Source organism: Microcaecilia unicolor, chromosome 1 (assembly GCF_901765095.1).
Source record: "Microcaecilia unicolor chromosome 1, aMicUni1.1, whole genome shotgun sequence".
Taxonomy (NCBI): domain Eukaryota; kingdom Metazoa; phylum Chordata; class Amphibia; order Gymnophiona; family Siphonopidae; genus Microcaecilia; species Microcaecilia unicolor.
In genome coordinates, this window is record NC_044031.1 from 39,960,757 (window position 1) to 39,988,281 (window position 27,525).

Genomic DNA, 27,525 nt, shown 5'->3' on the forward strand with positions numbered 1-27,525 from the left:
AACTTGACATGTCATCCTTTAGACTGTATGCTCCTTTGAGCAGGGACTGTCCTTCTTTGTGAAACTGTATAGCGCTGCGTAACCCTAGTAGCGCTTTAGAAATGTTAAGTAGTAGTAGTGAAGGCGACGAAACAGTGTGACAAGGCGGTGGCCGTAAGTAGAAGGTTGCTAGGCTGTATAGAGAGAGGAGTGACCAGCAGAAGAAAAGAGGTTTTAATGCCCCTGTATAAGTCGTTGGTGAGGCCCCACCTGGAGTATTGTGTTCAGTTCTGGAGGCCGTATCTTGCTAAGGATGTAAAAAGAATTGAAGCGGTGCAAAGAAAAGCTACGAGAATGGTACGGGATTTGCGTTACTACTACTACTACTACTATTTAACATTTCTAAAGCACTACTAGGGTTACGCAGCGCTGTACAATTCAACATAGAAGGACAGTCCCTGCTCAAAGAGCTTACATTCTAAAGGACAAATGTACAGTTAGTCAAGTAGGGGTCATCAAACTGGGGCAGTCTAGATTTCCTGAAAGGTATAGAGGTTAGGTGCCGAAAGCAACGTCGAAGAGGTGGGCTTTGAGTAAGGATTTGAAGATGGGTAGGGAGGGGGCTTGGCGTAAGGGCTCAGGAAGTTTATTCCAAGCATAGGGTGAGGCGAGGCAGAATGGGTGGAGCCTGGAGTTGGCGGTGGTGGAGAAGGGTACTGAGAGGAGGGATTTGTCCTGTGAGCGGAGGTTTCGGGCGGGAACGTAAGCGGAGATGAGGGTAGAGAGGTAATGAGGGGCTGCATATTGAGTGCATTTGTAGGTAAGAAGGAGAAGCTTGAACTGAATGCGGAATCTGATTGGAAGCCAGTGAAGTGACCTAAGGAGAGGGGTGATATGAGTATATCGGTTCTGGCGGAATATAAGACGTGCAGCAGAGTTCTGAATGGATTGAAGGGGGGATAGGTGGTTAAGTGGGAGGCCAGTGAGGAGTAGGTTGCAGTAGTCAAGACGAGAGGTAATGAGAGCGTGGATGAGAGTTCGGGTGGTGTGCTCAGAGAGGAAGGGGCGAATTTTGCTGATGTTAAAGAGGAAGAAGCGACAGGTCTTGGCTGTCTGCTGGATATGCGCAGAGAAGGAGAGGGAGGAGTCGAAGATGACTCTGAGGTTGCGGGCAGATGAGACGGGGAGGACGAGTGTGTTATCAACTGAGATCAAGAGCGGAGGAAGAGGAGAAGTGGGTTTTGGTGGGAAGACGATAAGCTCGGTCTTGGCCATGTTCAGTTTCAGGTGGCGGTTGGACATCCATGCAGCAATGTCAGATAAGCAGGCCGATACCTTGGCCTGGGTCTCCGCGGTGATGTCTGGCTTGGAGAGATACAGCTGGGTGTCGTCAGCGTAAAGATGATAATGGAAACCATGGGATGAGATCAGTGAACCCAGGGAAGAGGTGTAAATTGAAAAAAGAAGGGGTCCAAGGACAGATCCCTATGGAACTCCAACAGAGAGCGGGATGGGGGTGGAGGAGGATCCATGAGAGTGTACTCTGAAGGTACGGTGGGAGAGATAGGAGGTGAACCAGGAGAGGACAGAGCCCTGGAACCCAAATGAGGACAGTGTGGCAAGAAGTAAGTCATGATTGACAGTGTCAAAAGCGGCGGATAGATCAAGGAGGATGACAATGGAGTAGTGGCCTCTGGATTTGGCAAAGAACAGGTCATTGCAGACTTTAGAGAGTGCTGTTTCTGTTGAGTGTAGAGGGCGAAAACCGGATTGAAGCGGATCGAGGATGGCCTGAGAGGAGAAAAAATCAAGGCAGCGGCTGTGAACGGCGTGCTCAAGTATTTTGGAGAGGAAGGGTAGGAGGTAGATGGGGCGGTAGTTGGAGGGAAGGGCAGGGTCAAATGATGGTTTCTTGAGGAGAGGTGTGACTACGGCGTGCTTGAAGGTGTCAGGGACAGTCACAGTGGAGAGAGAGAGGTTGAGGATATGACAGATGGAGGGGGTGATAGTATGAGAGATGGTGTTAAGTAAGTTGGTGGGGATGGGATCAGAGGAACAGGTGGTAGATTTCGAGGAGGAAAGAAGGCGGGCGGTTTCCTCTTCGGTGATATCAGGGAAGAAGGAGAAAGAGGCCAGGGTTGGTTGGTTGAGGGAGAGGGTTGAAGGGTGAAGGGGAGGAGGTGGCTTGGTAGTGAACTCAAGGTTGATCTTTTGCACCTTGTCGCGGAAGTAGTCAGCCAGTGAGAGTGAGGGGGGGTGGGAGCAGAGGGCACCTTGAGGAGGGAGTTAAGGGTGGCGAAGAGACAACGAGGGTTGGAGCTGAGAGAGTTGGTCAATTGGGTGTAGTAGTCCTGTTTGGCAAGGAATAGAGAGGACTGGAAGGAGGATAACATGAATTTGTAATGAAGGAAATCTGAGTAGGTGCGAGATTTCCGCCAGAGGCGTTCAGTAGATCAGGCACAGGAGCGAAGGTAACGGATGCAAGGGGTCAACCAGGGCTGGGGATTAGTACGCCTTGTGGGACGGGAGATGGATGGTGCGAGGGTGTCCAGAGCAGAGGAGAGAGTGGCATTGTAAGTGGAGACAGCCTTGTCGACAGACTCGGAGGACATGATGGAAGGGAGGAAATGAGAAATACTAGAGGATAAGGTGGGAGGGTCAATAGCCTGGAGATTCCTGGAAGTAGTGGTTAATGTTGGGCGGGGCTGAGGGGGGGGGTAAAGAAGAGTGAAGGTGATCAGGTGATGATCAGAGAGAGGAAGAGCTGAGGCGTGGAAATTGGAGGGTGAGTCAGAAGAGGAGAGGACGAGGTCGAGACAATGGCCATTTCGGTGAGTAGGGGTGATGGAGCACAGCTGGAGGTTGAAGGAGGATGTTAGAGTGAGGAACTGAGAAGTATGAGAGTCGGATGGGTCATCAACGTGTATGTTAAAGTCTCCAAGAATGAGGGACGGAGATGAAGGATCAAGAAAAACAGAAAGCCAGGCATTGAAGTCAGTGAGGAAGGAAGAGAGAGATTTATCAGGGGGGCGGTAAATGACCGCCACTCTGAGTTGCAATGGGTGGAATAGGCGGATGGCGCGGGCTTCAAAGGATGAGAAGCAGTGAGATTGCGGTAGGAGGAGGGGTTGGAAACTACAGGAGGGCGAGAGTAGTAACCCGACGCCTCCACCACGGCCAACTGGGCGGGGAGTGTGGGAGAAGAGATAACCTCCATGGCATAGGGCTGCGATTGAGGCAGAGTCATCAGGGGAGAGCCAGGTTTCAGTTAGGGCGAGCAGATGAAGACGTATGAGGAGAGACGTGCTGACCTGAACATGTATACCCTGGAGGAAAGGAGAAACAGGGGTGATATGATACAGACGTTCAAATATCTGAAAGGTATTAATCCGCAAACGAACCTTTTCCGGAGATGGGAAGGCGGTAGAACTAGAGGGCACGATACGAGATTGAAGGGGGGCAGACTCAAGAAAAATGTCAGGAAGTATTTTTTCACGGAGTGGTGGATGCTTGGAATGCTCTCCCGCGGGAGGTGGTGGAGAGGAAAATGGTAACGGAATTCTTTTGGCTGTAATAGCCTCTTTCACTTCACCTTTTAACCATGCTGACTGTCGTTTTCTTTTCTTTCTACCTTTGTAAATACATGGAATGCATCTGGTCTGGGCTTCCAAGATGGTATTTTTGAACAACGGCCACGCCTGATTTCAAGTCCTAACTTTTGCAGCCGATCCTTTTAGCTTTTCTTTAACCATTTTCCTCATTTTATCATAGCTGCCCTTTCAAAAATTAAATCCTGCTACAGCAATTTCCTTTGTGGCTTCACTCCAGATATTAGCTCAAACTTGATCATATTATGATCACTGTTTCTCAGCACATCCAACACGGTTACCTCTTAAAATATGCTCTGCATTCCACTAAGGACTAGATCCAAAATAGCTCCCACTCTTGTCGGTTTATAGAATCCGGGGACTGGTGGCTGAATATTGCCACTGTCCCGATCACTGGGCTAACAACCAGGGAAGCCCAGTTCAAAATCTGCTGCTGCTCCTTGTGATCTTCGGCAAGGTACAAATGGGAAAGGCAGTTCTATAACTAAGTGCGTGCAGTTATACATGCCTTGCACACATAAGTGCACAGAAAAGTATACGTGTATAAGTGCTCTACATGCTATTTTACAGTATAAAGGTGTGCATAAGCACTTTATCGTGTCAATTCAAGGGGGCGTACGTGTAGGTGGATCATGGGCATGTCCACTTATATGTGCAGCTTAAAGAATACTGTAAGTTACATGTGTTGAATGCCATTCCCAGGAAGCAGTGGCATGGGGCAGGAACGAGTGGGCTCGATCCTGCCCCCGAAGTGGCCACTAGACCACCAGAGCCATTTCCAGGGAGCAGAAGCACGGGGAGGGCCTACGGGTGGTTGGGCGAGATGAGGGGTAATGGAGAGTGATCATGGGTGAGGGGGCTTTTTTGGTTTCGGTTTCTTCTGAAACCAAATAGCCAATTCTGGAGCTGATTTGTTTTCGGTTGCGCTGTAACTTGTGATGAAATTAAGAGAATATCAAATAACACAAATATAAGGAACTAACAAAAGAATATAGAACATTATAATAAAGGACTAACAGCAGGATAAGGCTAGTGGATTAACATGCAGTATTATGAGCAAATTAAATACATTATAAGTAAGTGCAAGTAGGAGACACATAAATACATTTTTAAGGCCTACATAAACACATTTTAGCTGAGGTTTAAAGCTTACATACATTTTAGTTAATTGTAAGGCAAGTAAGCAGGTCAGGGTCAGAGCAGGAAACCACAAAGCTAAGCGAAAGGGCTTCTTTTGCAAAGCTGCGCTACCGATTCCCACTGCAGCAAATGAGAGGAAGCCCATTCACTTCCTATGGGCTTCCTCTCATTTGCTGAACGGGAATCGCCAGTGAGGCTTTATAAAAGAAGCTTAAAGTCTGTTACACTGGGCAAAGCTGAAAATGATGAACATGGCCCCTCCACTCTCCAAATACCTGACTCGCAGATATAAGATAAGGGAAGTCCAAGGTTTTACTTCCCTATATGATTAACGGATGATCCAGGGGCACCAGCCGGAGGGAAATAAGCCAAAGTTGGAGAAGGCAAGGAAGTCCCACCGGGGGGAGGGCAGTATGCAGAAGTGGAGAAGGCAGGACCAGTCTGAGTCTGAAAAAATGAACTATAAAGCTAACACATACTAACTGGTATGACACAGTGGTGGTCAGATGTCCTGTAAAGGTATAATTATTATATATAGTTATTTGTAAAACTTATACCCTGCCTAAAAAATACTAAGTAGCTTACAAGAGTACATACATAAAATCAGCAATTACATACAATACACATAAAGCAAAAAACACAATATCACGTACTGTAATATTTCAAGTTAACCAGCTTTCAATAATGGCGTTATCAAATACTTAAAATACCTGTTAAAACAGATGTGCTTTTAATGCCTTCTTGAACTGTATTAAAGAAGAACAGGAACGCAAAGGGCCTGGGAGACTATTCCACAACAACAGTCCTGCAATGGAGAAAACACTTTTAATCATTTGAACATAATGTATCTGTTTCAGATCAGGAACCACAGCCTTCCTTTCACCAGTAGTTCTCCTTGGCCTTTCTGAAAATCATTAGTATCCAGGGTTGCCAGGTGGAAAATTTTTTTCCCACCCAATCCAGCCTAAAAACAGCCCAAAACCCGGCCAAACTCAAACCCCGCCCCTGACACCCCCACCCCTGCGTCATCACCCCCGCCCCCGCCGTCATCAACCCCGCCCCTGCCATCATCGGCCCCACCTCTCCCGTCACTGGCCCCGCCCAGAACGTCACTAACCCCGCCCAAAACGTCACTAATCCCGCCCCCCGCGGCCGGAAAAACCGCGGAAAAGAAAAAAAAGAAGCCCAAAAAACCGCGACCCGCCGCGGGCAAAAATTTCCCGCAGCGGGTCGCGGAAAACCCCCCAATTGGGCGATAAAACCGCCCACCTGGCAACACTGTTAGTATCTGAACACAGTTTTTTAATTGTTAAAAACTGACTATATGGGAGGTTACGTTTCAACGGTTGGCTATGTGGGATAGCTGTCATAGCCAACCGTTTGAAACGTAACCTCCCATATAGTCAGTTTCTAAGAGTTAAAAAACTATGTTCAGATACTAATGATTTTCAGAAACAGATGCATGTAATGGCTGATAGATTTAAACAGAGGGGATATCCACATAGATATATAGAGGAAGGGATATTAAAAACAAAAGAACATCAAAGAGGTAACCTCCTCCATGGAAATAATAATATTCCTGATAAGAATGCAGATAAAATTGTGGGTATCCTGTATTTTGACCATGTGTCATGTGCATAGGCGCCCGGTATAAGAGGCTTGGGGAGGCTAAGCCTCCCCAGCCGGAGGACCGTTGAATTATGATTGACAGGTCGTGGTCGGACCGACCATGACGCCGACGCCCACATCAGCCCCCAGTTCCGCCCACGGGGCTCGCTGCTTGGCCCAGCCGCAGGATTATCTTCATCAAAACTTTTTCGGAGCGACGCCGACGCGCGCAACCATGACGCCGAGCCGACACGGACACGCCATCCCAAATTCAGCCCGCCCAGGCCCCAGGCAGTTGAGTTCCGCCCGCTCGGGCTCTCACCGGCGCGCTGGTCCTGTGTGCCTGCAGTGCTTACTGCGTGCTTCTTCTTTCTTCGCCCGTCGCCCCTCGCCCTCGGCTGGGCTCGCCTTCAGCTCACACTACTGGGAGCTGTCAAGTCAGATTGTGTCGGGCTCTAAGCAAATTAGGGAGGCTCATTTTTGAGCGTCTTTTCCAAAGAAAAAGGCGGCTTATGAGGGTGAGAAAGTGAATGTATGTGTCCGTGTGTCCTTGCTAAACTCTCAGGCTGTGGCAGATGGGTCATGATGTTTTTTGCCTTGTCTATCTGTGCATATATAGGCGACCCAGAAAGCAGAAAATATTTATTTATTTATTTTTATTTATTCATTCTTGTATCCCACGAGTATCCAAAAATCAAATTTCGGTTCAATGTGGCTTACAACTGATTAACAAGATGAGGTTACTATCTGGATTGACCCTATCTAGCTTTGTCTATATGCACTGGACAGAGATAAAGTAAATTGCTTACTTTAGTACGTCTCTGTAAAGATATAGGGATAATCTTAGCTTTCAGCACAGAAGGGGGAAGATCTATTAGGGTAGCAGTTTGTGGTTAGTATATGCTTTGAACAACCACTTTATTCTTTGACATATGATACATATCTAATATCTAAATTTAAATAAAGGCATTAATTGTAGCTATTTTATTTTTACTTGTTTTTTTTCCTGTGTTGTCAGACAATTATGGATGTAAGCTCCACCCCTGGCCCCACCCCTAATCCCGCCCCCTTTAGCCTCCCCAAACAGTTGGGCCACCGACCGCCTATGGTCATGTGATATTATTAAAATATATAGAAAACATTGGACACTTGTTCAGAATATACCGTGCTTTTCTGAGAAACAACTGATGATAGCATTTAAGAGAAATAGAAATGTAAAGGATTTTTTAGCACCATCAGCATTACCAGTACCTGTAAGGAAAGATCCAGTATGGGGACTTTTCCCATGCTTGAAATGTTGTTTTTGTACAGTAAATTTGAAAGCAAAATTTTTTGAAAATCCAAAGACAGGAGAAAAATTTGAACTAAAACAATATTCGAATTGTAAAACATCTCAGGTTGTTTATGCAATTATTTGCCCTTGTGGACTTGTATATATTGGTAAAACAGTACGTACATTCAACAAACGTATTGCTAAAAAAAAAAAAGGTATTGTTCCAATAAATGCATTTGATTCCACTGCTTTGTTGTTGTTTTTTATTTACTGTTTTGTAAGCAGTTGTGTGCCTTGTTGTTTTTTGTTCTGAATTGATTATATCCATTATGTTACACTTATTTCTTTGTATGTAATCCAATTGTTTATCTATGCTTGATTGACGACGGACATGATGTAATATTGTAAGCCACATTGAGTCTGCAAATAGGTGGGAAATGTGGGATACAAATGCAATAAATAAATAAAACATGGAAAAGAAAATAAGATGATACCTTATTTCCGATCTGAGGAAGAAGGGCAACTTTCGAAAGCTAATCAAGAAATGTATTATGTCCAATAAAAAAGGTATCATCTTATTTTCTTTTCCATGTTTCATTTTGTTTTATTTCTATTGATTACATTATATATGCAGAGAGAGAGAGAGAGAGTGCAGCAGTACTAAAACTTTCATCATGCTTCCAGAAAGAGAAATAATTTTGACCTTCCACTAATCCTGCAGTTTCCAGAGTGGGGAGTTCTATCTTCTTTCCTGTCAGACCGGAGGATCCATCTCATAGAGGGAAAACAGGGCTTCTATAATCCTCAGCCCAGAAGAGGGGTCATTTGTCTTTGGCTCACAGCCCTGAACTGTTACAGCAGAACTATGCTGGGGAACTATCTTTATTAACCTCCAACATCCTCTTCACTGGGGGAAAACCGCTCTAGGACTAATACAGTCACTGATCCGGAGAAGTGGGAAGTGTGGGGAGCCAGCCTCAAAAGATAACAAGCAGCTGGACTGCTTCCACAGAGCCCAGGTATGAGGATCCCGTTCGTTCGTCAACACAGTCTGCAAGGAGCAGAAGAAAAGGAGAGAGACAAGAGATATGAGGGCCCTTTTACTAAGCCGTGACTGCGTCTACGCGTGCCCAACGTACGCCAAAATGGAGTTACTGTCCAGCTATTGTGTGGCTCTTGCGGTAATTTCATTTTTGGTGGGCGTCTGATACGCGCGTCCAAAATATAATTTTTATTTTCAGACGTGCATATTGGACGCGCGTAGGTCATTACCACCCGGTTACCGCATGGGTCATTACCGATAGGTCCATGACTGGCGATAAGGTCTCAGACCCAAAATTTTGATTTTGCCTCACATCCATTTTCGGCAAAAAATGTTTAAAAAGGCATTTTTTTGCAGGTGTGCTGAAAAATGGATCTGCGCTGCCCAAAACATAGTAAACATATAGTAAACACGCGCCTACACTGCCGCAGGCCATTTTTCAGCACAGCTTAGTAAAAGGACCCCTGAGTAATCCATCTGGAGAACTCAGCCCATCTCAATCCTCCAGACTTCTCTCTGGGAAAGGTCTACCTATACTTTGAGACTGTATATAGAGGAGAATAAGGAAGAAGATTACCCAGAAATTAGTACCTTTCAATGCAAGACTCTCTACTGGAATATACAAGGAACTGTAAATACTTGTGCAGATATTGTTCTGTTGGCTATCCAAGTTGCAGTGAACTCTTCACATTGAAGCAGCTCTGATTATGTGGCCTGCTTTATTGTTTGAGAGACACAGAGAATGAGGGCTGTGTCAGCTGGCCTTCTTGCTACAATAACTTGGCTCTGCCATCAACCAATCCAACATTTGTGTAGCCCACTGACTTATCCTCTACAGCTATTTTTATGCTTTTCCATTTTAAGTTTTCAGCATTTATTTTTAACACAAAGGTCTCCATATTTCTACATTTAATTTTTGAGTTGAACTCATCTGACCCCAAAAGGTGCCTTTTTTTCACATTTCCAGAATGGTGTCAATATTAAGAGCCAACGCATCTGCTTCCTTCGAATAAACAGGTTTGTGTGCTGTCCCTCTCTTGGTTGTCCCAGGCTGCGCCTTTTGTTTTGCCTTACTTTACATGGGGGGGGGGGGGGGGGTTGTGCGCAGGCGCTGCTCTTCTCATTCTATCGCTACCTATACGTGTATTTCTTTGTTTCCACTTTATAGAAATGAAATGGAAACACCAGTTCCGTGAAAGGCAAAGCAGACATCTCGGAGGCATGTGTGATGGCAGAAAAGTTTTCAAGGAAGGACAGAGGGATATCACAAAACAAATCCCGAGAAATAGTTGCAAAAACTATCTGCCATTCGCTTCGGCAGCAAATATATTCAAATGAAAAATCCCAATATTCACGAGGAGGGGACGCAAATGACTTACCTTGAGTTCTCTTGTGAGCATTTATGCATGTTCTCAGAATACATTTAATGAGCTGGATGTACGTACATTAACCAGGCAACGTACCTTATAATAAGAAAGAAATGTCGACAGCTTGAGGGAAAGGCAGCTGCTTGAGTGAGTTAGACTGAAAGTGAAACGTTCAGAAATAATGGGTTGGGGACGTGAAAAAGGCAGATCTGCGGGATGTATCCGTTTTTTACCTTTTGCCAATGGGTTGTGTAAATGACTCACTTCTGCTCTTCTTCACTTGCACGCACGTATCCATCTCCACAGTTTTATAAAAGCCTTGTTCTGTTCGTTTTTATAAGTATTTTTGCATGTAGATCAGGGTTTTATGCACAGGAATTGCTCACATTTATAAAAGCACCCCCCCCCCCCCCCCTTGAGAATGTCAGTGAAGCAGGTTTGTGTCAAGAGCACATCAGTGGTTGTGGCTCGGCTCCGGTTTCCTTTCCCTTTCTTCCTTATTTAGATTGTAAGCTCTTTAGAGCAGGGACTGTCTCTTTGTGTCAGGTGTTCAGCTTTGCGTGCGTCTGGTAGCGCTATATAAATGCTAATAATAATAGTATGCACCTTTGTTTATTGTTTTGGTTAGGTTTTACTTATGGTGTTTGTTCTCCTTGTGTACTTGCCCTATGGATTGGTGCTTTTGTTTGTTTTATCTGTAATCCTGTGATAAAGGGGATGGGACAACCAGGGCCGTGCCTAGGGTCTGTGGCGCCCCCCTGCAGACTATCAGTTGGCGGCGGCGGCGCCCCCCCCTCCCCCCCCCCCCGTGAAAATGATCGCTCACCCACTTGCCACACTGACAGGAATTGTCAGCAATATTCTTAGAAACAAATTGCTATACATTGCAAAATAAGATAGCAGATATAAATCTCAAAGTGGACATATTCCAAACACTAAAATGAAAATAAAATTATTTTTTTCTACCTTTGTTGTCTGGTGACTTTCTTTTTCTGATCATGCTGGCCCAGTATCTGATTCTGCTGCTATCTGTCCTCTTAACTCCGTTTCCAGGGCTTCCTTTCCATTTATTTCTTTCCTTTCCTCCTTTCTTCTTCATTTCTGGTCCTCAGCTTCTGCCTATTTTCTTCATCCATGTGCAGTTTTTCTCCTCTCTTCTTTTCCCTCATTTCATCTCCTTCATCTCTCTTCCCTCCCCTCTATGTCCAGCAATTTCTCCTCTCTCCCTGAGCCCTGCCCTCCCAATCCATGCCCATCCATGCTCCTCTGTCCCCTCCATTCATCCTTTTCCAGCAATTCCCCTCTCTCCTGAGCCCTGCCCTCCCAATCCATGCCCATCCATGCTCCTCTGTCCCCTGCCCCCTCCATTCATCCTTTTCCAGCATTCCCCTCTCTCCCTGAGCCCTGCCCTTCCAATCCATGCCCATCCATGCTCCTCTGTCCCCTGCCCCCTCCATCCATCCTTTCCAGCAATTCCCCTCTGTCCCTGAGCCCTGCCCTCCCAATCCATGCCCATCCATGCTCCTCTGTCCCCTGCCCCCTCCATTCATCCTTTTCCAGCAATTACATTCTCTCCCTGAGCCCTACCCTCCCATCAATCCATGCCCATCTGTCCCTTGCCCCATCCATTCATCTCTGACCCTATCCAGCAATTTCCCTCTCTCCCTTCCATGACCCCCCCCTCGCATCCATGCTCCTCTCTCTCCCATGTCCCAGCCTGGCCCGCCCTCTTCTCCCCCCGCTTCGCATCCATGCCCCCCCTTCGCATCCTTGCTGTCGTTTCTCCCCTGCCCTACCGCTCTCATTGTTCAAATGCCCACCCTCTTCTCTTCCCCCAACATCCCTTTTCTTTTTTTTTTCTTTTTAAATTTACCTCCGTGGCGGCGGTTCCGGCAGCGCAGCGTCAGGGAAGGAGGTGGCGCTCCCGACGTCTAGCCTTCCCTTCGCTTCGCTGTGTTCCGCCTTCTTCTGACATCATCCTTGATGTCAGAAGAAGGCGGAACACAGCGAAGGGAAGGCTAGAGACGGCGGGAGCGCCGCCTCCTTCCCTGACGCTGCGCTGCCGGAACCGCCGCCACGGAGGTAAATTTAAAAAGAAAAGGGATGTTGGGGGAGGGCGAGCGAGGTAAGCATGGTGCGGCGGCGCCCCCCAGAGGGAAGCGCCCCCCTGCCATGCTTACCTCGCTTACCGGGTTAGCACGGCCCTGGGGACAACTTCCCTATGAGGAAAGGCTAAAGCGGCTAGGGCTTTTCAGCTTGGAGAAAAGGCGGCTGAGGGGAGATATGATAGAGGTCTATAAAATAATGAGTGACGCGTCTGTTCACGCTTTCCAAAAATACTAGGACTAGGGGGCATGTGATAAAGCTACAATGTAGTAAATTTAAAACGAATCGGCTAAACTTTTTCTTCACTCAACATGTAATTAAACTCTGGAATTCGTTGCCAGAGAATGTGGTAAAGGCGGTTAGCTTAGCGGATTTAAAAAAGGTTTGGACGGCTTCCTAAAGGAAAAATCCATACACCGTTATTAAATGGACTTGGGGAAAATCCACTATTTCTGGGTTAAGTAGTATAAAATGTTTTGTACTTTTTTGGGATCTTGCCAGGTATTTGTGATCTGGATTGGCCACTGTTGGAAACAGGATGCTAGGCTTGATGAACCTTTGCTCTTTCCCAGTATGGCAATATTTATCTACTTATGTACTTTTATTGAAGAACTTGTAAACTGCTTTCAGGTGAATCAAATTCAATTAACCCTTAAACCTTACCTTTAGGCTGCATGAGCAGAGGCATTCCTGGGGGCAGGGATGAGGTAGGATTTGACTGATAGGCATACTTTATAAAATAAGCCAATAACATCCAGAACTGTAAATGAAGCGTACTTATCCTATAACTTTAAAAACAAATAATTCTCAAGTGTTTATTCATGGGAGTAGGACCATCAACAATGGGTAAATATTTTCTCACAAGTAATCCCATAACATAATTATGAACTCCATCTTATATTTATTTATTTATTTATTTTAACACATTTATACCCCACATTTTCCCACTAGTTGCAGGCTCCATGTGGCTTACACAATACCGTAGAGCAGGCTACGGTTTAGTAAAATATAATTAAACAATGTAATAGTAAGATGGCAATCATATAGGTATCGTATAAAACAACAAAGATGATAAAAGATAATAAGAGATTAATAGGGTCCATTAATTTTGCTGTAACAATAAACAAGTAAAATTAGGTTGAGTCTGGAAGGTAACGCCTTCTTGAACAGGGTGGTCTTCAGTAATTTCCTGAAATGTAGATGGTTCTGAGTTGACTTTAAAGATTTTGGGCAGTGCATTCCATAGCTGTGTGCCTATGAAGGAGAAACTGGATGCGTAGGTAGATTTGTATTTGAGGCCATTGCAAATTGGATAATGTAAGTTTAGATAAGATCGTGAAAAGCTGGAACTGTTTCTAGGTGGTAGATCTATTAGATTTAACATGCATCTTGGATATATCACAGTAGGTCCTTGAAAATATATTTGTGTAGCCCCTCTGATGCTTATACCAAACCCAGGGTTATAAACATATATCCCCAAATTCTGTATAGGTCACCCAGAGTGGGATGTGTAAATTTGTGTTCAGTGTGCAAATTAATTGGCTAAATTGGTGATAATAATTAGCCTTACCAAGCACTAATTGGCACTATTTTGAGATTATGCATGGATCTGCTCTACGCCTCTGTTCTATAACCTGCGCACCTAACTTATCTCATGCGCAACTCCCAAGGGGGCATGGTCATGGTGGAGGCATGGGCGGGTCAGAGGGCATTCCCAGAATTTTGGTGCGGTGTTATGGAATGCCTGCATTTTCACACTTAACTGCCAGTTAGTTGGGCACGAGCATTTACACCAGCCTATGGCAGGCTTAAATGCTTCCACTCAAAGTTAGATGTGGAAATGTGCTCTGACCTAGTCTACTATAATAAAAAGCACCCTTAACGTTCTGAAGCTGACTCCATGGCTTCAAGGCAGGGGGTGTGCTGGTAAACTTTTAACAACAGGCTCTTTCTCCGGACGTAGCCAGCTCTGCAGTTGGAAGGGCCAGGGGTGGCCGGGGGAGCAACACTTGCCTCTCTCTCCTCCCTCCCTTTGTGCGGGTACACTAGGCATACCTTTGTTGGCAGCCAATAAATGGACTGCCACCACTCCCAACGTCTTGCTCTGAGCAGCATGCTGAAACTTCTCACACATGCTGGAGAAGTCCCAGCCTGCTGCTCAGAGCTGGAAACAAGGAGCGGGGAGCAGCAGCAGTCTATTTACTTGGCTGGCAGGGCTCAGCATCCCCACCAGCAAAGTAAAAGAGAATTCAGCAGGGGGCCCAAGCCCACATTTTGGGAGCCAGTTGTTAAAGTAGCCATGGAGGGCCCTACTTTAAAAACCGGCTCCCAAAATTCTTAAAAACTTAACAACCGGCTCTTGTGAGCCTGTGAGAGCCTGCTCCAGCACACCACTGCTTCAAGGGTTCGTAAGTTCGTAGGTGTGTAACCCACTTAGTCACCATCTCTCTCTGCCCCGCCCTCGCGTCTAAACGTGATGACGTCGAGGGCGGGTAATGAGAAAAGAAACGAGGAGTTACTTAGTTGGTTCTGGACTTCTGCCACGCGCCCTCTACACAGACCACCAGAATAAAATAAAATAAACGTAATGGACCGCCTGCAAACTTTCGGCCAAACCCAGCAGAGAAAGACAAATAGAAATAACAACCAAGGCAGATAGAGCCGCAGGAGACAGCGGGAAAAATGCAGCGGTTCAGTCCCCAACCCCCCCCCCTCCAAACATTTAAGGCGCAAGGTAAGGCCCTCACTTCACCGTTTTCTTTTCTGTCTCTCTCACGAACTCAGCCGCATGCTGCGTTTTCGCGGGGCTGTGTGCTGGCACTGGCAGACACAACAGTCCCTTTCAAGACATTAATTGCAGGAACCCAATACCTTGCTAGCACCCATTTCTTTGGTTGCAGAAATGGGCCTTTTTTCCTAGTATTCTATAAAGACTGTTCTGCACGGAACGGCCTTTGAAGAATTCATATTTAGTGCAGATCATCCTGGTGTCTAACAGAATCAGGCCCATCCCAGTGCCTACTGAATCTGGCCCATAGAATATAACCATTCACATGGGACATTTCCAGACCAACCAATAGAACTTCCCCCCAAAACAGGTGCAGAGCACGAGTCAGACGTTTCAGTTTACAAAGGATCTGAATGCTCCTGAGTCTGTCTTCTCATTTCCCATCTGATCCCGAGTCTCTGCTTTCCAGGGCCAGTGCAAGGGTATTAAGCACCTTAGGCAAACATTCAGCCTTGCATCCCCTCCAATTAATATTTAGACCATTTGGTTCCTCCCCCCAACAATCATAGTCTCATAGACGGCTGAGGGGAGATATGATAGAGGTCTATAAAATAATGAGTGGAGTGGAACGGGTAGACGTGAAGCTTCTGTTTACTCTTTCCAAAAATACTAGGACTAGGGGGCACGCAATGAAGCTACAAAGTAGTAAATTTTAAACGAATCGGAGAAATCTTCACTCAACGTGTAATTAAACTCTGGAACTCGTTGCCTGAGAATGTGGTGAAGGCAGTTAGCTTAGCGGGGTTTTAAAAAGGTTTGGATGACTTCCTAAAGGAAATGTCCATAGACCATTATTAAAATGGACTTGGGGATAATCCACTGCTTATTTCTGGAATAAGCAGCATAAAATGTGTTTGTACATTTTGGGATCTTGCCAGGTATTTGTGACTTTGATTGGCCACTGTTGGAAACAGGATGCTGGGCTTGATGGACCTTTGGTCTGTCCCAGTATGGCAATACTTATGTACTTATGTCTCTGAAGGCTAATCAAAAATGTTTTATAATCAGTGAAGGTATCACCTTATTTTCTATTTTGTGTTTTATTTGCATTAACACATTACTTTATCCTAAATTAAAAATAAAATTATTTTCTGTACCTTTTGTTGTCTAGCCATTTACTTTTGTGTTGGTCCCAGTCTCTCGATTCTGCTTTCCTTTGACTTCTCTTAACTCTCTTGCCAGGGTTTCCTGTCCATTTGCCATTTTCTCTCCTTTTTCTTTGTTTTCTTCAATTTATTTTTCTGCCTCTCTCTCTGTCCAGATTTAACTCATTTTTACTATCTATTCTTTAATTTCCCTTTTTTTTACTTCATCTACCTATGGCTTTTTAACTTTTCCTCACTTTTGTTCTCCCCATGCCCCTTCCTCTTATTCTTCAGTCTTTCAGTAACTCTATCCTCTCCCCCTTTCAATCCAGTATCTCCCCTCTTTCTCTCCCCTCTTTGCATCCTTCCATCGTCTCATCTTTCTCTTCCTATCCTTCCATTCTGCACCTTCCCTCTTTCTTGCCTACCCTTCCATCCAGCATCATCACTCTTTCTCTTCCCTATCCTTCCACCCATCTACTCTTTCCCAATCCTTCCATCCATTGTCTCCCTCTATCTCCCCTTCCTTCTAGCCAGTTCTCTTTCTACCCTTTTCCATTCAGCATGTCCTCTCTCTCTCCCCTACCCTTCTATCCAGCATCTTCCCTCTTTCTGTCCCCTCCTTCCAGCATTTTCCTTCTCTCTCCTTCCTTTCATCCAGCATTTCTCCATCTGACCAGCTAGGGTCTCCCCCAGTTTCTGCATCAGCTTCTCTCCCTCCTGCCGTTTTCCATTTCCCCTCTTTCTCTCCCCATCTGTCCACTTACCTATCTCTCTGTACCCCTCTTCCATCCAGCTTCTTCCCTCTTTCTGCCCCTCCTTCTAGCATTTTTCCTCTTTCTCTCCATCCTTTCATCCAGCATTTCTCCTCTTTCTCTCTCCATTTGACCAGCTAGGGTCTAACCCTTGCTCCCTTCTCCCCAGCAGCTTGTCTTTCCCCTGCCCTTTTCCATGTCCCCTCTTTCTCTCCCCATCTTTCCACTTGTCTCTCTCTCTCTGTATCCCTCTTCCATCCACCATCCCTACTCTTCTTTTTCTCCCTTCTGCTCTCTCCATTTAACACCTGCCTTCCTCTCAACACCCTTTTCACCCAGTACCCCGTGTTTCCTGGCCGCTGTCGCTTCTCCTGATATCGCAGCAGCGGTCCCAGCAAACAAGAAAAACAATTGTGGGGCCACAGCAGCCTTCAGGCATGCGCTGTCGACTCTGCTGTCCTCTACCCACGCTGTCGTCAATTTTCCGTTCTGGGGGCAGAGGACCGGCAGAGCCAACAGCTCATGCCTGAAGGCTGCTGCAGCCTCGTGCTTGTTTTTCTTGTTTTGCTGCTGCTGCTGCTCATCAAGAGAGAAGCAGAAGCGGCGGTGGCGGCATTGGATCCCCTGGTGTAGTGTGTCTCAGCGGGAGATTATCCCACTTTGGCGGGAGATGACCTGCTAAAGCAGGAGTCCCCCACTGAATGAGGGAGACTTGGCAGGTCTGGTATTGGCTCCCGCACTAACCCGGTGGCAACCGTGCAGTGCCGATTACCGCCGGATAAACACCAGTGCTACAAACATAAAAATATTTTGTAGCAGTGGAAATGGCATGAGCTGGGGGTGGGAGCTATCACCGGGCTGCTGCAGTAGCCCGGCGGTACTTCCGGTTTAGCAAGCGTTAAGCCCGTGTTGGGCCTACCGCTGCTTATTAAAAGACCTCCAGAGTGAATGGGCTGTGTCAGCATTACTGAAGGAGTGGAACGCCGGATACTACTCGAATATTATGAGTACTACCCGAATACTACTGAACAACAGGACAACCTCATGTTTTTGTGCCTACTGATGGACTTATACTTATGCACTCTACCTCTGCTTTTGGCTGTTTAGCCACACTTTATTACTGCACTGGACATTTGTGCCTTATCCAGTTGTACTGTTTACTAACGAAAGAAGTTGCTGTTTACTAATGTAAAGACAGGATGCAGGGCTATTAGACATATAGCTTGTAACAGTAGTTAGCAAGGCCTATACAAGACCAGCTTGCATGTAGCAACGCCATCTGAATAGACGACCTTGGAGGGTGCTGACACCTCCCTGCATTCCTGAACCGAACCTTATCTCCTGTGCTAGAAAGAAGCATTGTGGTGTGTGTGAAGCATAAGCTGCTAAGTTTCGTTTTCTTGCCAGTATCATTTCAGTGTTATGACGTGTGTACGTACTGGGACTACAATTTTGTACTGTAAGAACTACAAATGTTTACTGCGCATGCCAGTTGTGACGTGTAAGGGGCCAAATGCGCAGGCCCAGTAGGGAAGTATAAATGTAAGCGTCAGATGATGTATGACACAGTGTCCCGAGACTACTCGGTACTGTATACTTGCTAGCAATAAAGTTGCCTTGTTTGGAACCAAATTTGGCCTTTTGTCTTCTGATTCACTAGCCTGTTTCATTGGCGAGCCAGCCAGGAGTGTTATCAAAAGGGAAATCGGATTATATTCTTCCCCTCCCCCACTGCGGTCGGATCGGGTCATCGATCCCCTCCCGAGAAGGTGGTGAGTGGCCACCGCTGATTTCAGCGTCCATCTCCCGGAGGAGGGCCGATCAACTCCGCCTGACTGTAAGGGGGGCTGTGTGGTTCCAGCAAGGCACCTTTTCTATTTCAGGGAGAAGCGTACGACGGCGCGGCCTGCGACCCCGGCGGACAGGCGAGTATACTCTACGTAGTGACCGGCCCAGTAAGGACCTGTCACGTGCACGAGGACCTTGGCACACTGTCAGGCTTCTTCCCCGGGAGCACTGGTATCGTGAGTCCTTGGACCACTACCGTGGAGCGGCAGTGGCAGGCAAGATCACCTACAAGGTAGAGAGAAGACAAGACTGGACTGGAACCCCGGACTGGAGTTCTACACCGGAACACTCGGAACTGGAACGCACCGGACGGGTGCGCACTGGAGTGGGGCCCACTGGACTGGACACACTGGAGTGGCCCCACAGGACTGGAACATACAGGAGTGAAACCCGCTGGACTGGAACACGGACTGGACCTAGGCTTCACCTACACTTGACTGCCTTCTCCCTCGGGTTGAGCCCTCAGGTTCTGGCAGCCGGTAGGACTTACAGGAACCGCAGGAATGAAGGTCCAGGAGTGCCTACTGGCCCCTAGGCGATGGCTAGGCAGACAGGCAGGGAATGTCCGGGTTCCTGGCAGTAGGCAGATTCAAAGTAATGGTCACAGAAGGGCTGGAAACCCACAAAGCAAATAACACAGAAGGGTAGGAAGCCCACAAAACAATAAACACAGAAGGGCAGGACACCCACAGAGCAAACTCGGGAGACCTGTAAAGCTATACCCCAGCTAACAACAAAGCTGTGCCCAAGCTAACCAGTCATACCCTGGAACCATACACAGAGCAAACTCAGAAGACTAGTAAAGCTGTACATCAGCTAACAACAAAGCTGTGCCCAAGCTAACAAGTCATACCCTGGAGACATACACAGAGCAAACGCAGAAGACTTAGTAAAGCTATACACCAGCAAACAACAAAGCTGTGCCCAAGCTAACCAGTCATACCCTGGAAACATACACAGAGCAAACTCAGAAGACTAGTAAAGCTGTACATCAGCTAACAACAAAGCTGTGCCCAAGCTAACAAGTAATACACTGGAAACATACACAGAGCAAACTCAGAAGACTAGTAAGCTGTACATCAGCTAACAACAAAGCTGTGCCCAAGCTAACAAGTCATACCCTGGAGACATACACAGAGCAAACGCAGAAGACTTAGTAAAGCTATACACCAGCAAACAACAAAGCTGTGCCCAAGCTAACCAGTCATACCCTGGAAACATACACCGAGCAAACTCAGAAGACTAGTAAAGCTGTACATCAGCTAACAACAAAGCTGTGCCCAAGCTAACAAGTAATACACTGGAAACATACACAGAGCAAACTCAGAAGACTAGTAAGCTGTACATCAACTAACAACAAAGCTGTGCCCAAGCTAACAAGTCAAACACTAGGAACAAACACAGAGAACTAGCAGAGCTAAGCACAGGCAACCCGCCAGACGGTGCTAAGCTGGCTAATCTAACACTAGGGACAAACACAGAGAACAAGCAGAGCTAAGCACAGGCAACAAGCCAGACGGTGCTTTAAGCTAACTAGTCATGCACTGGAAACAAACATAGAAACTCACACAGAGCAAACACAGAAGGGCAGGAAACCCACAAGCGATAAACACAGAAGGGCTGAACACCCACAGAAGGGTAGGAGACCCACAGGGCAGATAACAAGGAAAGCAAACGGTGCTAACAACACACTAACCTCGGGACCTAAAGCACTGCGAAGGAATGGCAATGCAAAGGCCAGGAGTGTAGTCTTCAGATGACTAATAAAGCCCAACACCAGAGCCACAGGTGCAGCAATCACCTTGCAACCAAACAGAGGCTTGACACTCAGAGCAGGCATCCCATAGAAAGTGACAGCGGAAGCCATCTTGGATACTGGCAGAGACGAAGAGGCAGCAGCCATCTTGGAAGAGGCAAAGCCCACACAGGTGAGGTTCAGTAGTGCAATCAGCACACAGAGCCAGAGAGAAACTAAGACAAAGACAAACACAGAGACAAGCAGAAGCCAGCACAGCCACTGACTCCCAGAAACAGGGTAAGTAGGAGGGTGGTCACGGCCACAGCCGTGACAGGACCGAAGAAGAGGCGTGATCACCCTCTTTTAGCCAGTGACTAATACGGACTATTGGTATACGACTAGGTCCCGAAACTCACTAGGCTCCGACGACGAAACCGAGCGGCGAATGGGAGGGTTTCTTGTGGCGTATGAAAGTGTGTGACTGGGCTTGCAGTTCCAGGCCGGGCGACCGCGTCCTGGTCAGGCCGAGTGTTGACCCTTTTGTGTCTGGTGGAACGAGACCCCTTACTCCTCCACCGCCCCTTTCCCCCTTTGTCCGTCACCTGTCCTTTGGCACTCAGGTTAGGATGGGCGGGGGTGGGTCTTCACTGTTAGATTTAATGACGGAACACTTTAGCGAAGTGTTCGACCTAGATAAATGTAGCAGGGCCGGGATGATACAGAGATGTCAATTTATGTGGCCAGGGCTAGGAATTGCTGAATGGCCCCCGGAAGGGTCATTCGAGTATGAAAAAGTGGCGGCGGTCATGAATATTGTTATAGTTGAGGGAAACCCAGGCTGTCCCGAGGACATTCCATACATAGAAGCGTGGTTGGATGTAGTCCGGGATCCGCCGGCTTGGGCCCAACGGAAGGTAGAAAAGGCCGCCCTCATGTTGGTAAAGCAGAGGAAAGGCCGGAAAACTAAACTTAAAGCCCTGCCGACCCATGCCTTCGCTCTCCAAAGCTCGGCAACCGCTGCCGTTCCGAAGGCCGCAGGGACCGCCCCCATACGGCCTACCGCCCCTAGCGCTGAAGCCACCGAGACCACGCCCCCTGCTACCATTGGTAAGGCAGGAGCTACGCCCAGTACGACCAACACACTTTCTAGAATGAAACCCCCAAAGAAAACCCCAGGGAAAGTTCAGGGTTTGCCCGAAAGGAAGCCTCCAAAGGTTCCGACAAAGGCCCCGATACTTGCTACGGCGGAAGCATACGAAGACGACATCGCGCCACCGCCATATGCCCCGATATACCCCGACATTGCGAGCCTGGAGGAGGGCCCGGATAACGCTGAGGCTTCCGGGTCAGAGTCGGATGCCGGAGAGACGTCCCGCCCAGACTCACCTGAGTCACCTGGCCCCGCAACCATACGGAAGAGTAAGCGGGTTGTGAAGAACATTACTCGGTTCCCCCAATCGAGTCCGCGCAATGCCCTTCCTTCGAGCAGGAAAGCGGGAGCCACCAACTTATTCCCAGTTCGACAATCTACCACCTATACCCCTAACGCGGCGGAAGGGGGGGGCCAGCCCATTGAATCAATAGTTTATAGCCACGTTCCCTTCTCAAGTGCCGACTTGTATAACTGGAAATTGCATGGGCCGTCCTACGACCAGAAACCCGAGCAGTTGGTAGAGCTGGTGGAAGCCATTATATACAGTTATAATCCGACTTGGGGAGACCTTAGGCAGTTGAGTGCCCACATCCTGACCACTGAAGAACGCCGCCTTTTACAACAAAATATGGAGCAAGCTGTCCGGGATGCGAACCCTACCCATGCCAACTTACAGAACCTAATAGAGACGGAGGCGCCCATCGCTGCTCCTGCGTGGGACTACCGAACCGCTGAAGGCCAAACCTTTATCCGCCGATACCAGCAGGCGTACCTGGCCGCCTTAAAGAAGGGGAAGCAGAAGGTTACCAATATGGGGAAAATCCACAGTGTAGTCCAACAAAAGGACGAGAGTCCAGGGGACTTTCTTGAACGACTTATGGAGGCCTTTAGAAGGCACAGCCCAATAAACCCCGAAGACCCCAAGAACCTCCCAACCGTGGTTATGAGTTTGTTAGCCAGTCAGCACCGGATATACGAAGGAAGCTACAGAGAACGGAAGGGTTCGAAGGGATGAGCCTCAGCCAACTGAAAGCTATAGCTGATCGCGTGTTCGGATATCGCGACCAGGAAGAGAAGACGGAGGCCCGAAAGGAATCGACCAGGCGGATGCGGGAGAAAGCAGATGTGTTGGCCACGGTGCTGGAAGAACGGATGAGGTCTAGACCAAAGGGGAGAGGCAGAAGAACAAGAGGAACGCGGTCCCCCATAGGACGTAACCAGTGTGCAAATTGTCGAAAAGAAGGACACTGGTGGGCTGATTGTCCTGAGGAGATACGGGACCACCCGAGAGAAGAAGAACCTTGGGACCGCCCGAGAGAGGAGGAGACCAACGACCGCGCAGGGGACCCCAGACGAGGCCGGGGCCGAGGCCGAGGAGGTCGAGGACGAGACGACCAAAGGGAATGGCAGATGGCTGTCGACGCTACCCGGGACAGTACCGCATGAAGGGACCGGGAGGGCAGAGTCCCCACTGACCCTCTGGTGGAAATTCGAGTGGGGACGCAGTTAATGAAAGCCTTACTAGATACCGGGGCCCAGCGATCTGTTATCACCACTGCCATAGCCCCGGACACGAGAGAAACCGTACCAATTGTGGGGGCCTCGGGAAAATCACTTGCAGCACCCCTTCTCAAGGAACGCCAAGTCCAGATCGGAGGGACAATGGTATCTCATCAGTTCATACACATCCCCGGGTGCCCAGTCCCTTTGATTGGTCGAGACCTACTCTGTAAGCTTCAGGCCACCTTAAAGTTCAAGACCACGGGTGAAGTGGAAGCCAGCTTTGAAGATCGGCCAGTAACACTTATCTGCCCAGTAAGAGAAGAATGGAGATTACACGTTCCCCCACCTGCCGGGCCCGGCGACTGTCGGTACGACCAGGACACCCCTTTTGCTCAGCAGAGACGGGCCCTAATGGATGAGGTGCCTGATGTATGGGCAGAAGTGAACCCTGGAGGACTAGCCGTCAACGCCATCCCCCTCTGGATCGAACTCAAACCAAATGCCCAAGTTGTCAACCAAGGACAATATCACATCCCTTATGCAGCCCGGCATAGCATGCAAACACACCTACAGAAACTCCTTCAGCACGGGGTCCTGAGACCTGTCAGATCTGCTTGGAATACCCCATTATTGCCCGTGAAGAAGCCAGGAACGTCGGAGTACAGACCCGTCCAGGACCTGAGAAAAGTCAACAACCAGGTGGCCGACATAGTTGCTCTTGTACCGAACCCTTACTCCATTCTAGCCCAAGTGCCAGCCCATAGCAAGTGGTATAGTGTCATTGATCTGAAGGACGCCTTCTTCTCCATCCCCCTTGCTGCTGATAGCCAAAAGCTGTTTGCCTTCACGTGGGAAGACCTACAGACGGGAAATAAGCAGCAATTTACATGGACCCGGCTTCCCCAGGGGTTCAAGAACTCGCCTACCCTCTTTGGTGACCAGTTGGCCCAGGACCTGAAAACGTACCAGGACGAGTACGGGCCGGTCGTCCAATACGTGGATGACCTGTTGGTGGCCCGTGAAACGTACACGGACTGTGCAGAAGCTACCCTTTACCTCTTGAAGACCCTGGAAGCCCAGGGGTACCGGGCCAGTCGCAAGAAGGCCCAGATATGCGAGATCGAGGTCGAGTATCTGGGATTTCGCCTCCGAGAAGGGACCCGAAGGCTCGGTACGCCCCGGACCCAAGCCATTCGCAACCAACCCACTCCTGCAAATAAGAAGGAACTACGGGCACTCCTCGGAGCCGCTGGATATTGCCGCATTTGGATCATCAACTTTGCCATCCTGACCCACAGTTTGTATGCCAAACTGAAAGGACCTGAACTCGAGGGCCAAGATCTCCGGTGGGAGAAAAGCGAACTGAAAGCACTTCAGGACCTCAAGGATGCCCTTGCGGCCCCACCAGCGCTCGGACTGCCAGATGTGACTAAGCCGTTCCACTTGTTCATCGACGAAAAGAAGGGATTGGCACTTGGAGTCCTTACCCAACTGGTCGGCACCTGGCAACGCCCTGTAGCATACCTCTCCAAGAGCATGGACAATGTGGCACGAGGATGGCCGGGCTGCCTACGAAGCATTGCGGCTGCCTGCTTGCTGATACACGAGGCCAATAAGCTCACCTTCGGCCAAACACTCTTTGTGACCACACCCCACGCCATCCGCGGCCTACTCGAGAGTCACGGACCCAGATGGATGACCAACTCCCGATTGGTTAAATACCAAGCCCTCCTGTGCGAAAATCCGGAGGTACGGATCCTGGACACAACTAACCTTAATCCCGCTACTCTCCTTCCGGCCCCTGAACCACCATTTCACGACTGTGAGGAGGTAATGGCCACAGTGCATTCTAGCAGACCTGACCTCAAGGACCAACCCTGGCAAGGGGGCATCACCCTGTTCACCGATGGAAGCAGCCATGTAGTACAGGGAAGTCGAAGAGCTGGCTATGCTGTTGTATCTGAAGACCATGTGATTGAGGCTATGGCCCTGCCGCCTGGAACGTCAGCCCAGAAGGCAGAACTAATTGCCCTCACAAAAGCCCTCCTTTGGGCCGAAGGGAAAGTTGTTAACATCTACACCGACTCCAAATACGCCTTCCTCACCCTCCAGGTGCACGGAGCCTTGTACAAGGAGAGGGGATTTCTGACAGCTGAGGGGAAAGGACTTGCAAATGCCACTGAGATCTGCCAATTACTTGAGTCAGTATGGAAACCGAAGAAGGTGGCTGTGATGCACTGTAGGGCCCACACCGGCCGGACGGATCCCATTGCCCGCGGTAACCAACGGGCGGATGATGCTGCAAAAAGGGCAAGTCAGCTCCCTCACTCTACTCACTCTTCTGACCCTGTACTCGTTGTTCACCTCCTACAGAGATCCCCATCTACACCTCCCAAGAAACGGAATGGGCCCGACAAGAGGGCCTGGAGTCACGCAATGGTTGGTGGATACTGCAGGATGGGCGCATATGGATACCCGAAGCCTTGGCCTGGACGGTGGCCAAGGAGGCTCACGACCGCACCCACCTGGGCAGGGACGCTCTGGGGCGCTTGCTCGAGAAGACCTACTACATCAACAAACTGTCCCTGTGGACCAAAAATGCTTCCAGTCGATGCGCAACCTGTGCTCGGAATAACCCTCGAACGGGGCCCGGTCCTATGCCAGGACATGTCCTCCGAGGCACAAGCCCCTTCCAAGTCTGTCAGATTGACTTCACACACATGCCCCCGGCCCGGGCTACAAGGCTATCCTCGTCGTCGTGTGTACCTACACCGGATGGATTGAAGCCCAGCCTACCAGAACGGAAATGGCTAAGGAAGTCACCTCCCTACTGCTTCACCAATCTTACCCAGATACGGTCTACCCAAGCAAATAAACTCTGACAACGGGCCCGCCTTCGCCAGTGAAGTCACACAACAGCTCAGTACCAGACTGGGCCTCGATTGGAAGTTGCATTGTGCCTGGAGACCCCAAAGCAGTGGAGTAGTGGAGAGGGCTAACCGATCCCTGAAGAACCAGCTAGCCAAGCTATGCCAAGAAGCAAAAGCCAAATGGCCCGACCTGCTTCCTCTGGCCTTGCTGCATCTTAGGTGTACCCCTAAGGCTACCGGCCTTACTCCTTACGAGATGATGTATGCTAGGCCACCACCACTACCCTCTTATCCCGACTCCTTGCAGATACAGGGCGAGAGTTCCTTAGTGAGACAGATGAAAGCATTACACGAGGTAGTGCAAGACATCCAGCAATACACTGAAAGAGTAGCTCCCTTGGTTCTCACCAGTCCCACACATCGGTTCAGGGTAGGAGATGAGGTATGGGTAAAAGAGTGGGATGACTCCGACTGTCTGAAACCCAAATGGAAAGGGCCCTCCCTTGTTCTCTTAACGACCCCAACCGCTGTTAAAATTGCAGGAAACCCAGTGTGGATACATTGGACCCGACTGAAGCCTGCTGCTCCTACTAGCAGCGCCCCAAAGCGTTGGACTGCGCATCAACATCCTGACGCTCCACTGCGGCTGACCCTAAGAAAAGACGTGAAACGACAGATTCATGCCTGCCCAGCAACAGAAGCCCAGCTTTTGGACCCACTGCGTCTTTGGCTCTGCGTTCATTGTAGCCATCATCGTGGGCCTCATAATCTTCTTGCTGCAAAGACTCAGATACCTCCCACCCAATATATAATGCTGACTCTACTCCTCCTCCTTTGCTCAGTCCCGAGCTATCCTACCACCCTGAGCAAGAATTGCACTGAATGTTTGCGCCTGGTGCGCCATCGTATAGAGGGAGGATATCACCTGGTTACCACCCTCATCCACCAGACGCAGCCCCCAGAAGGTGATTGCAAGCTTCTACCGGCGTGTGCCATCATCACCCCGGATGGCCTCCAGCAGTTCCACAGATGCCTTCAAGGCAACCTCACCGTCTGCCATAGCCCCACCAAACCAAGATATTACAATGTCACCCTCAGTGTAGGACTCCCTGCGTATGTGGCTGGGCCCCCTGGAGTTGAAGGGGATGGCATTTTGTACTACGTTAATTCCACTCGCATCCTTGTTGGCGGTATTCAAACTGTGGCTACACTCACCTTCGATGTTTGTACCGCCATGGACAAGCACCCTTGGTCTCGTAAGTGTGGAAGCCAAAGTTGGCGTCAGGCATATGTGAACGACCATAAGTATGTCTGCCCCTTCAGTCCAGACATGAGATGCTGCTCCCCTTGGGTTTGGCTCCCAATGTGCCGGCGACACTCGAGCCTCGGGCTGGGAACGAGTATGCGCTTACACGGGAGGAGGATATACGGATGCACCGGCCTGGGCGAATTTCGTCGAGGTCCTGGTAACTATGTGTCCCTAGACTGGCCCATCCGAGGCCACGACGTGCCATTGAGAGGAACGTGGGGCCTTGGCATTGACGGAGGAGGAATGGATCCGCTGACGTATATTACCATATATCAAAGCCTTGAAACAAAGCCTCCCACGCACTATCAGACTACTGTCGTTGGGTACCAAGAGGTATTCGATGAAATCGCTCG

At 48.7% G+C, this 27,525-nt stretch overlaps 1 protein-coding gene across 1 annotated transcript; it reads right to left on the minus strand.

Annotated features, from left to right (window-relative positions):
• Positions 1-807: 807 nt before the first annotated feature.
• LOC115465888 lies at positions 808-27,099 on the minus strand (the record flags this gene model as incomplete). Its single annotated transcript, XM_030196754.1, is given in 4 exon segments — positions 808-1,326; positions 1,522-1,647; positions 1,650-1,703; positions 27,079-27,099. Coding segments are annotated over 4 exon segments (720 nt in total), but the record flags the coding sequence as incomplete, so codon positions are not given.
• Between the last annotated feature and the right edge of the window lie 426 nt (positions 27,100-27,525).